General features: G+C 42.6%; 1 protein-coding gene across 1 annotated transcript; it reads right to left on the reverse strand.

Annotated features, from left to right (window-relative positions):
* Positions 1 to 3620: 3620 nt before the first annotated feature.
* LOC141476621 (ras-related protein Rab-27B) lies at positions 3621 to 11826 on the reverse strand. The gene is made up of 5 exons (XM_074165395.1): positions 11661 to 11826; positions 9413 to 9498; positions 6982 to 7085; positions 5755 to 5878; positions 3621 to 4472 (listed from the first exon to the last, which is right to left on the reverse strand). The coding sequence occupies exons 1-5, from the start codon at positions 11811 to 11813 to the stop codon at positions 4283 to 4285; spliced, it is 657 nt and encodes a 218-aa protein (XP_074021496.1). The 5' UTR covers positions 11814 to 11826; the 3' UTR covers positions 3621 to 4282.
* Between the last annotated feature and the right edge of the window lie 555 nt (positions 11827 to 12381).

The raw sequence follows: 12381 nt of genomic DNA on the forward strand, positions 1-12381 counted from the left end.
GTGTACAGGAGGTAAGTGGGACACACCAAGAGGATTAAGGGAAGGGATTCAACAAGAAGTTGGGTAACTTGAAAGGCTGCTGGCGACGAGGAAGGCAAGGAGAGAGAAAATGAAACCAAAATTAATTATTCTCAGTGTTAAGACGCCACAAGTCACACCTCGGAAGGATGGGGATTACCGTCACCTTTGGCAGTGCACAGCACCGTTCCGGTCAGGAATTACCCCACACGCTGCCCCATAAAGGCTGCAGAGAGAGCACTGTACTGGAGGGACGCTGGAAAACTGAAATAAGGGATTTCTAAAAGGACACAAAAAGAGAAAACAGTGCCTGGACTGAAATTCAAGACAAAAGCCCACAGGGTTAGAATAACTGCACTGACATTTAATTTTCAGTATCACCCTGAATAAAGCATCACAGGACCTTCTCTCCTTCTCCAGCCCTGATGTGGGATATGGAGCAGGCTTGCAAACAAGCTGTATCTGTGCTCAAAACGCTTAACTTCCAATTCAAACATGTAGAAACCTAATTTTCCAACAGCAGAATCTGGCTTCAAGTCCTAGCAGGATGGATGGGATGAGGCTACATCCTACCAGAGACATTGAGGGAAAGCAAATTCATTTCCCAGGGTTGTGCCCTGGAAGAATTGATAGGACTGAACACATCCAAGTGAAACGTTTGGAGCAAGAGGAGTGAAAAGAATGGGAACTGTAGGATACGTGGGCTCCAGCAAGGGATACATTCAGGAGCTCCCAGCACAGCCAGAAGAGCTGGAACTCACAGAGTGCTGTGCCACCACGCTGCATCTCACTGGTGTCACAGCAGCCTGTACGGGACAGCACTACCCACCCTAGGGGTGACTTAGCACCAAAAAATCCATTCCAGAGCTACAGCAGAAGCGGAGGAAAGCCCTTCAAACCAGTAAGTGGGCCCTGGATAGAACAGAGAGAGGGTCTTCCAGCTCATGGGATAGAAAAATTCCTTTCCGTATAGGCACGGCTCTGTAAGACTGTGAGTAGCCCCCTTGTCATGTTCATTCTTTGCTGCAGTGACCATTACTTCCTGGAAATCACATAGAATTTGTGAACCTTAGCATTACTATCGCTTTCAGTTCCTACCAGGGCAGCAAGGAGTGGCCCTGAGTCATCCCTGCAGGGCTGCAGTTGCTTGGCGGGGAGGTTCGCAAGAGCCACGACGCTGCAGGAAGACAAACGGACGTTGCCAAGCGGATGTAGAAGAATGAGGACCTGCTGGTGGGCATGGGAAACCCAAGAAGAAGAGTTCTGAGGAAAAAAACGAACAAGAGTCAAACTATGATGGAGAGGGGACAGAAGGCAATTTTGAATAAGAGTTCATTATCTAGTTTTTTGCAGAGTTACCCCGATAAACCACAAAGCTATTAGTAACCATTTAGAATCACTTATCACGTTCCTCTTTTCCGAACTTAATAATCGAGAGCTACTAAACCACCTACCAGGAAAGGATGTTTCAACTTCTCTTCCTTTCCTCCAAAGTTCTGATGGCAAAATCCTTTGGGGATAATAGTTTCACGTGCATTAACAGGCTTGGGCTTTGAGCAACCTGGTCTGGTGGGAGGTGTCCCTGGCCAGGGCAGGGGGTTGGAACTGGATGATCTTTAAGGTCCCTTCCAACTCTAACCATTCTATGATTCTACTTTTTTTTTTAAAAACCACAGAATAATAATCAGTTCCTTGTATTAGCAAGTACATAAATCCAAACCAAGCAATACTACAGTCACTTCCCTTTCATTCCTAAACAGGCCTCTGGAGCCACACTGGGCTGTGGCGGGTGGCCGTGCCCTCGCTCCATCGGCACTGGGGGGTGTTGGAGACTGTATCCTTACGGATCGCAGATAAATCGAGGCAACTGGGCTTCATCGAGGTGCTTTGAAACAGCGCCCGGCTTGGGATTTCACACACCTTTTGCATGAATCATCTGCCTGCTACTTCCAGCTCTGTAACAGCGTTTAGACAAGAGATATTTCAGCCGCTCTGGGAAACGCGCTTTGACTGTGGGTAATTTACTGTTCTTAGCAACTTCTTTCCCTCCTGCTCAACAGACAGAAAATCCGAGGCCACAAAACAAGGGATTTCTTTGCAAGCGAGACAGGGAGCTCCTCAGATCATCATTTTCAGGAATTCCAGACTTATTACCATCTTTTCTTTTTTAAATTAAGTGTACATTTCATGCTACATATTAAAAAGCAATACAACTTCAAAGAAAACCCTGAATTTCCAGTCATATCTCTCTGGTAACAGAGGGATCTATCTGAACATCAGCCTAATTACACCTTCTACCCGGGAAATCGCCTGTTGACCACCACAACAGCTTTTCCACCCCTTGAGGCTGTTTATAGCCTACAGAAGGACCTGCATTACACCTGGTAGAGTATACACTGCGTATCGCCTTTAGGTACAGTCCATCACTTATATAGACTTTACAGCCTGCAAGTTAGATCTCTGGCATGGTAATCGCAGCTATTTGGTTACTCACCCAATGGGTCTGCTCCTACAGATGTACCATCTGTCCTGTTAACACACCAAATCATCGAGTAAACATCGGTTTAGGAGCCGGGCAGAAAAACCTGTTATTTTTTCAGCAGCGGATCCAGTAAATTCTCCATTTTTGGGAAGCACCGAAACGCTTTACGAGCTTGCTATTCACAAAAGTTTGTCATTTTCAATCAATCAAAGCTGTAAATATTTAAATAGATGAAAGCCTGCAATCCTGCCAACCCAACTTAAGCAGCTTGACTTGTGAGTTCCCCCCCTCCCCAATCTGCACCCTCCCAAGTGATTTTAAAGTAGCTTAAAGCGCAATAAACACAAATAGACCTTTAACTATCACCTGTATCAAAACAGAACGGTTATTCTACAAAAAAAAAGGACAGGAAAAACTAATAAATATGCTGTAACTTGGTTTAGAAAATGAGCTATGCTTATAAATATAGTATTTTTCTTTATTTTTCTCCTGTATTGGTCTTTGTCTGTGATAACCAACTTGTTATTTCACTAGAAGAAGGTGCATTGCACCCTCTCCTGCAGCAGAGAGTCAGCAACCTACCCTCGGCACCAAGATACCTACAAACTTCTGCAATTCACTTCTAATCCCTCACATATTCCGGACTCCCGTCATTCCAAGTCCCCACCTCACATTTTTTCCATGTCGAGCCTGAGAAAGCTCTCCTCTGGTGAAAACCTAAGCGTCCAGAGGACCCCACAAAGACACAGCACGGGGGAGTTTACAGTTCCCTTCCAGGCATCGCCAACAGCTGCAGGTTCTTCCCTATGTCCTACCTGCCATATGCAGTTGCCCAGAGAAAAAGAAGAAAAAAAGACAGTTCTCTTAAGGTAAGGGGGGTAAAATACTCTTTGCTAATGGTAAGAAGTTATTTCATAAAATATAGTTTATCTCTGTTCCCGTACATTATACTCTCTTCTTTATAAACTGTCCCTGCAGCGTTACAATATCCCTCTCCATACTTTTTCCCCCCAACGCTCCAATTCCCGCTTGGATTATCTGCAACACAAGCAATGCTGCGCAATTCCCTGATAATTTTTATATATTTTCTTTTTTTTTTTTTTTTTTTTTTTTTTTTTTTAAATTAAATGCCCTACTTCCTGCCCCCTAACCCAAAACACACTCACACAACCCACCCCACCCCCCCCCCCAGCCACCAGTGATTCAGTCAGGACGGACTCACAGCATCGCTTAATCTGTGCAAGAGATATAGGTTTTTCTGAATAGGCCACATAAAATCTTTTCTATCTCTGCCTTGGAAAACACATGGTCCCTGATGCAGATTAAACATTATAAAGAAACAGGATTCTGTGGAATAAATGGCCCGGACCTAGAAAACCACCCACCTCCATTTTAATTTCAGTATCCAGTGTATGCAGACAATAGGGTCTTTCCCTCCTTTTTTACAAAAATAAAGCTACTTTCCTCTATTCAGTATCCTGAACCCATGAAAAATAAAGATGAGGGCTGGGGGAAAAAGGAAGGGGGAAGAAGAGGTGGGAGAGTTTTCCGTGATGATGGCACCGTATCAGGAAGAATCATTTCAGCACAAGAGCCTCACCGAAACACAGCTTTAAGTTTTAAACCAGTTCTTTGGAGGAGAAAAAACGCACAATCCCGATAAAACAACGTTAACTTTGCTTCCGTGCAGGGCTCCAGAGAGCCGGTTTGAATTTGGTGGTAGGTCAGCCGTATTCTGATGAACTATTTTCCCTTGGTTCTCACAGTTTAAGAGGATGACGTTTAGCAGGCACACTTTTTCTCCTCCGGTTTTGCCGAATCTAGTTTTCCCGAGCTGCCTCCGTTGGCTGTGTCGGAGCCCTGTGTCTTGTCCACGCACTGCTCCATACGCTTCATTATCAAGTCCAGAAGCGTGTCCACAGCCTTCTCCACGTTCTGGCCGGTAGCAGCGCTCGTTTCGAAGTAGGGAATGCTACAGGGAAAAGGAAAAGATTGGCTGGAGAGGCTTTTAAAGACAACCGAGACTCAATTCTTTCTAACACTCTCAGTGCAACAAATGGGACAGAATTCCGTTTTTTTAGGACTCTATTTCCCTGCTGGCAGAACCCAAACTCCCGTTCCAAGCACAAACTGGCGTAACGACACCAGCACAAAAACGCCCCATTAATTTACAAAGCGTGTCCTGGCATTTTCACTTCAAATTGAGGTAACATTAGAACAAACTTTGGCTGCTTTCAGAAAGTCTATTTTAAAGAGAAACCTAGGTCTGGATTATAGAAAATTACAGAATATACCAGAAAACTTTTTTTTTGGGGCAGACAGTTAAACTATTGCAATTTAGCAGTCCCTGTAAGCGCCATCTCCCTCCCTTCCTGTCTACTTATAAGCACAACTGAGATGTTTCCATTCTGAAATCCCCTTTGAGTGCAGAATATTGCCTTCCAAATCCTCTTTTTCAGAAGAGAAGATTAACGATTGCTCCAGCACTTCCATCTGATGGAATCTGGCATAAGCTACCTTCTCCTCAGTATCACTGTTCTCCTCACCTGCCTGCACACAACTCTTTAATATTCTTTTAATATTTTTAAGTCTGATTTACTTATCACTTACTTATCTACTTATCACTAGAAGTCTCTCAGCCCATCTCCTGCTGCTGGTGCAATTCTCTCTGAAAATTTAAGAGTACACATTCTTTTTGCCCATGTAAGGGCACAGCACTCTTTGCTAACTCTATTATACAGCCAATTTATCCAGTTTCAGGAGGTTCTGCAGGTATTATTAGTGCAAAGAAGTGTGGAAGGCAGGCTTATTAGAACAGGAAAACAACCATTAACACCTTTACTACCCATTGGGAAAAAACAGAATGAATTCAGTTCGACCATACACCTAGAACCTGATGAAAATCCACAGATGTCTCCACTTCCAAACTAACTAGAAAAGCAAATTATAAATATTGTTAGTTATTTAGTACATGACAGAGTGTTCACCTGCCTTTGGTGTACTCTGCCCTGAACTCTCAGGACAAGCCAACATCCCAAGAATGTAGTTTCCCAGGAAGAATGTTCCATTCCAGCCTTAATTTTCATGTTGTAATATTTTGGCCAAACTACAGCAACACTGTGGTTCATTCTATCTATTTCCTATTCAAACAGGTCGGTCTGAAAGCATGACAAGTTGGATATCACTCTAGATGTCTCAGCTACACATACCACACAGTTATAGACTAAATTTAGCTTCTCTCATAATTTGCTTACCCGTATTTGTCTGCTAGATCTTTTGCTTGCCTTTCGTTTACCTCCCTTTGGTCTGATAAATCAGCTTTATTACCAATTAAGACTATATCTGGATTCTCACAATATGCATTGGCTTGTAGCTGACCTAGAAACAAAAATAAACAGGAGTTAAGAGAAGGTTGGAAGCGCCTTAGAGACCAAGATTGTTGACAAAATAATTCAAAACACCTTTCTTGCTCACCACCCCAAAATATCCTGGACTAACCAGCCAACCACTTCGTGCCAAACACATTTCCTTGCCATACATTTACTTGCTAAGGGGAATTTTTCAAAATAGGAAGGAGAAACGGCACCAGAAAATTATTTGCAGTATTTATTTTACCAACGTACAACAAGAATTAACCGCAATGAGGCGCACTGAACACGATGCTTTGGAAAGCAGCGGCAGATTGTGATGATGGGGATTGTTTAGTGGGAGGACGTTTACTCCTGCTTAGGACGTTAGAGGATTGTTTAGTTCTCTGACAAAGAAACGTCGCTGCTAGATACGATCCCATGGAGCAATTTTCACAAAGCTATCTGGATTCTCACATTATTCCCACTTCAGCTTGTTTGCTGGAAAAACAGCTGGAAATGTCCTGGCCTCTGTCCCTCCAGGACTCTAAATACCCTCAATTAAAAACAAATTTTAAGAAATAAACTTCTGTTTCACTTTTAGTCTAGCTGTTGTCTGAAGGAAAACCAACAACAGCAAACACCACGCGCTTTCAAACCAAATCCTGAAAGCCCAATCTGAATTTTAATTTAAACCTCAAAGCAGACAGGAAGGAATCACGTGTTGCTTTACAAATAGAAACCGCACCATAAAGATAACAGCGATATCCAAAGTACACTTTCCAAACTCCTGTATATCACCTAAAATATGGGGTATGGCCAAGGAAGTGCCAAATGCCACAAATTTTCAACAGGCAACAGAATCAAATTATACCAAATCCCAACAAGATTATCAAGAATATGCCCCAAACCAGTCTACTGTGCAAAAAAAGAGCATGTATCTTTCCAATTTGCTGAAGCTTTCACCCCAAATTACAGGCTGCAAGGACCCCACTTATGGCAGCACTAGACATAACTACTTTCTTTAAGCACTTTCCAGCTCACAAACAATGATGCCCGTGAAGCCTCAAAGCCCAAAATACCCAAGAAAGCTTCAAGTCAACCGATAAACGCGAGCTCCACGCTTCTACTTACTCATCCAATTTCTGACATTTAAGAAGCTCTGTTGGCTGGTGAGATCAAACATTAGCAAAAAGCCCATAGCATCTCTGAAAAACGCTGTGGTGAGACTTCGAAACCTGAAGGTGGAAGATAAAAAGACAATGTGGCTCTATTAATACAAAGCGATCTCGAAGGGAAGCAACTGAAATGAGCAAAGGAAAAAGCCACAAAGTAAACGTTTTATGAATTGCTTGTGGAAAAATTCAATTTAAAAAACACCTTGAAATCTGAAGAGTCTGCAAGATTTAGTGGACGTACGTTCCCTTGGAAGTAGAAACTAAATAAAGTAATCTTTGACTTTCATTTTAGCCACGATGCATCACACCAGTCAACATTTATTAATCAGTGTGTTAGTAATTTACCAGAGGAAGCTTATATGTGAGAATATAAACATTGTCAGTGACTAATCTATTAGTTCAAATTCTGCCTGATTTAACCCAGAGTGAGACAGAGAGAGGAAGGTTGGTTAAAAAAATTCCAAGATACTGAAGCATTTAGTGTTTCACAGATCACAGTGATAGAAATGGATTCACCCACTGAGATTACACACACTTAAATCAATGAATGTGCACTACTCGATAAAGCCAATATTAAAGAAAATAAAGGAAATTAGGCGTTTGTTTACATGCTTCTGGTTGTTGGATGTGACTGTCTGCTGGGAAGCTCAGCTAAAAGGAAGAGGTAACCTCTCCTTGGTCACAAGCTTCCTGCAAAGCCGTGGAGCTGGATGAAACTACAAACCAGGAAACGTCCCTGTTTGTCAGCAAAAAGTCACAAGCCCGGTCAAATCAGACACATGAAGAAAGCCCAAATAACATTAAAACCTTCGGAGCGTGCTGGAAAACTATGCATTGATGCTCTGGTGTTCTGTATTCAGCAGGGATCTATCACATCACAAACCAGCAGTACCAGAAACTGTAACTGGTATTTTATTCCACACATCCATGACAATTTCAAAAAAGCTGCCACAGAATCATGTCAGACACTACTTTTAGGATTTCTTTTCAGGGAGTCAAAAAATGGAGCCTCAAAATGTTCAGCCTCTTGCAGAGGTTTTGAGAGAAAGGGTTTGAGAGTAAGGGAGAGATGCAGACACAAAATTCCAGCTTTCTTCTGCTTTTCATCCAGCAGCAGCCCTTCCCACAGCAAAAAGCCCATGGGATCTGCACTGCTCACTCCGAAAACCTGAAATCCGCCTCATCACGACTTTCTTTCCTCCCCATTGGGCAAAGAAAAAAAAGTCCGCTTCAGTCGGCTGCTCTTCAGTCACGATGACACAGCAAATAGGGGTGAGTCACATTTTCATCCCTCGTTGACAGATGAGAGCAGTAGTCGCACCGAGGGCAACCTCATGCACTTTATGAGAGCAAAAACCAGCGCACGTTAACTAGCCAGGGGAAGCTTAAGAAAGCAGTATGCACACTTCTCCCTTTAAAAACCAAAAATGGGACAAAATTTAATAGTGCCAGGTCTTTGGGAAGAACAAACAACTATGCACACAAAGATGGGGAACAACTGGTTGGGTAAAAGGATCCTTCTCCAAGGAGGATTCTGCTCAGTCGTGAACTTAAAACACCAACCATGGTATATTGCTGCAAAGAAGGCAACCAATCCAAACCATAAAAGTAAGATAAGAAGCAATTCTTCCATACTACTCAGCACTAAGACTTAAACTAGAATTCTCCATCCCGTTTGCATGAGAGAGGCTGGAACAGGCCTGGGGCAGGACGGAACAGAAAGCTTGCTCATCACAGCAAAGTCTGAGCAAGCCCGGGACATGCCAACTGGAGAGGACTTAGGGGTATGTCTCTGCCTCCTGACCTGTTCTAACAACACCCCACGGGAATTCAGTTTATCAGTAAGAAGTATCCGGCACCAGTGTTGCCAAGAATGGAAACAGAATTCCAGATGTGGCCCTAGAAGTGCTGCGTGAAGGGGAATAACCACTTCCATCAGCCCGATGGCTACACGCGTGCCAGTGCAGTCCTGTACGCTGGGCACCTCCAACAGAACAGGCCTCACCATCCAATCTAGCAGAAAATACATGAAATACAAGCACGAGACACTTAGGTAGCTTATAGAGTATTCTTCCAGAGGAGATTTGGAATGTGTTATGAAGCCAAAATAACAGCATAAACCAAAAAAGCTAACCTATGAACCAATAACCCACGTGTGGCAGAAATGAGGCCGTGTCCTGTCCACCTTCAGTTCCTCCAGGCCTGTTTTCTGAGATCCTCCAATCACTGCATCAAAGCAGCGTCAGAAAAAGCTTTATTTCTGGAAGATCTTTTTCTTGGCCTAAAATACAAGGATTTCTACTATTTTTTCACCTGCATGGACTGATGGTTTACCCAGAAACGTGTGAAAACTGATAAGTGCTTTGCGATGAGCCGAACTCTGTTACCTTTCCTGGCCGGCCGTGTCCCAAAGCTGGAGATGGACTTTGAAGGCTTTTCCTGGAGATCCATTTGCTCCTCTGCTGTTGTATACCTAAAAAGACAAAGAGTCAAATCATTGCAGCCCACACCAAAATCCATCCCCCGGGTCGCAGACTGTTCTATTTTGTGCAAGAAATAAGCAAGGAGTAAAAGTCCTTCAGTAAAAGCTGACTCTTACCTCTAAAAGCCACTTCAGAGGCTGCTTATAGTAATATTTAAAAACCCAGGAGCCACATGAAATGCCTCTGAAAGCTGCACTTTAAAGATAATTTGGTCATATTTAGTAACTTCAAATTAGATACCAATTCTTTAAAGCTTGGCATAGCACTGTGCTGAGCCAGCTTTGTCTGCGTTCTGTTTCATTGCCGTTCTTACAAAATTTACAGCTGGCTGACAGAATTAACCACTATTATAAAAAGCTATTTTTTCTTCATTAACTTCTGTTGGACATTAATGACTTCCTCACTGACTGCGACTGCAAACTCCCAGCGCTCAAAAAAAAGAAAAAAAAAAAAATCACTGTGACCTTTCGCCGGGTCTCAATTCTTTCTTAAACAGAAAGAAGGTGTAAATTAGCTGTTGCAGTAAAAGGCAGGGGGAGAAAATGAGGCGTTTTTGTTATCGGAGGTACTTTAGCAGACTCTCAGCAATTTTACTATGGCTTTTACACAACAGAAAACCACCACCTATTTAACCTTTTGGACCTCTTTTCTTAGAAGACAATTTATTAGATGGAACCTTCAAGACATTTCAAAGCTGGTAATTTTATGTAACATGTAGTTTCTTCCACGCTTATAAACTATCTTACCCCAAAAATGTACGGTAATGGAAAATCACGGAAGAAATCTGTCTGCAACCTTTAGCAGAAAAGTTCAACCTTCTGGAAAGAATCCAGCGCCCATGTTCAAAGCCCGTTAATGAGCGTCTGACCAGCCAGGAGAAGAATATGCTGGCAATTTGCATGTTCAGACATTTCCTTGCAATAAAACTGTGGGTTTTTTTAATATTTTACTCTTATTATATCAGTGCGATTCCACCGCGCAGAGAAGGAGCCAGGCTCTACTCCGACCTGAGCATCGTGTTTAACCGGCCTGAACCGGTGTAGCACGGACTATGAGAAATTGAAGACGTGATCCAGATCCACGGCTCTTTTATTTGGGGGGACCCCTGAACCCCTGTCACCAGGGCAAAACTGAACTCCCAGCAGCAGCCACAAGTACTGGTGGTCGTGAAAAAGTCGCCAGGGAAGATGAAGGTGAATAAGGGAGCGATGCCCACCATTTCATGGAGTTCTAGTGAAGTAACAGAAGCTTAAAATGTTAAGTTAAAAAGAAGCAAGTTTAAAGAGGTCCCCATCTTTCAACTGGGCAAGTATTTACATTTCTTTTTATTAAGGAAATGACTAAAGTAATTGCCCAGGGTCTAATATCTTGTATTTATTATGCTTTTAGTGTTCAAGCAAGCTAGAAGGATTCCTATTAGAAAGCTGAATTTGTCCCCTGTACTTAGCCTGTATCAGTTGTCAGGATCTATGAACGGATACATTAGTCACATTAAATTAAAACAAAGTGACTGCACTCTCATAACCGCAAAAAGCATCTGACTGACACTACAGAAGACTCTCATCTTTTTATTTAACACCAAAGAACCAAAAGCATGGCAGACTAGGCTCATACACCGTGCATTAAGCAGAACATTGATCCTAAGCTATCAGGAGGACTCCTGATGACTGAATTGTATGCTCAGCCTCCGGCCTGGCCGCTGGCAGCGACTCCGAGAGGCAGCATGGCCCTGCCGGTGGAACCGCTTCTTGTGCCTTCACTGGTTTCCTGAGTGATGTGGAATGAACTGAAAACTTCTGTGCTTCTCTAAGTTTCCATATTTCTGTTTAAACTCTATGTTTAGGGACTAGAGTTATTCCTAGTCAGAAACACACCTCATTCACTAGCACTATGGAAACCTCCTCTTGGAAAGATCCTTTTATACCAACGTGCAATAAACCACTTGACGATCCAACATCAGGATAAGGATAATGACATTTTTCCCCTTTATCCAGTTCCTAATTTTCTTTCAGCCAAAACTAGACCAGGAAAAGCATTATCCACCCGTGCTATACCCTGCAGTTAGAGAGGCAGTACACATTTACAGAAGATTTGTTCTCAGCAGAAATGAATAAAGAAAAAAAGAATGTCTCGCTCGTACGAGACAACTTACCACTCGTTTTTCCCGAAAATCTATCCCTACTGTCGTGATGAACTTGGGGTTGAATTTGTTATCAGTGTATCTGTACAGAAACGTTGTTTTTCCAACCCCAGAGTCTCCAAGGGCCAGGAGTTTGATCAGATAATCATAGTCTCCATCAGTCATAGTGCTAATTTTGAGTAACCTACGTAAAGAGGAAGAAAAAAAAAATGATTTAATGATAACAAACCCCCTTTTCTGTTTGTTTTTACCTCACTTCTATTTTTGTTCATCGAAATGCCACTGCCTGGGCTTGGGGTTGAAAGTTGTGTTTGTGCGTTTTAATGCAAAGCAGCAGCAAAACTCACAATTTCAGTTCAGGTGCCAGGAGAGAACACAACTTACACTTTCAATTTCCTAAATAAATAAAACTGAAGCCTAGAATGATGGAGTTTGGAACAAAATGATTAATTTTGTTCTGAGGATAACAATAAGGCCTATAATGAAGATATGTATGAAACCTAGGGGTAAATCCTTCTGCTCAGAGGATTTTATGACGATCTTGAAGGAAAAGGGCAGTGCGGAAACAGGCGTCAAAAGGAACCTCAGACATGGCAAGGACCATTCTCAGGGCTCAGTATTACATGACGTTATCAGGGCTATGTATTTTTATCCTGAAAGAAATATTTCCCCCCCTAAGCTCACACGCCTCGATGGCCGTTGTAGGCTCTTTTCTATACGTAGCAGTGAACCA

Source organism: Numenius arquata, chromosome W (assembly GCF_964106895.1).
Source record: "Numenius arquata chromosome W, bNumArq3.hap1.1, whole genome shotgun sequence".
NCBI classification, from domain to species: domain Eukaryota; kingdom Metazoa; phylum Chordata; class Aves; order Charadriiformes; family Scolopacidae; genus Numenius; species Numenius arquata.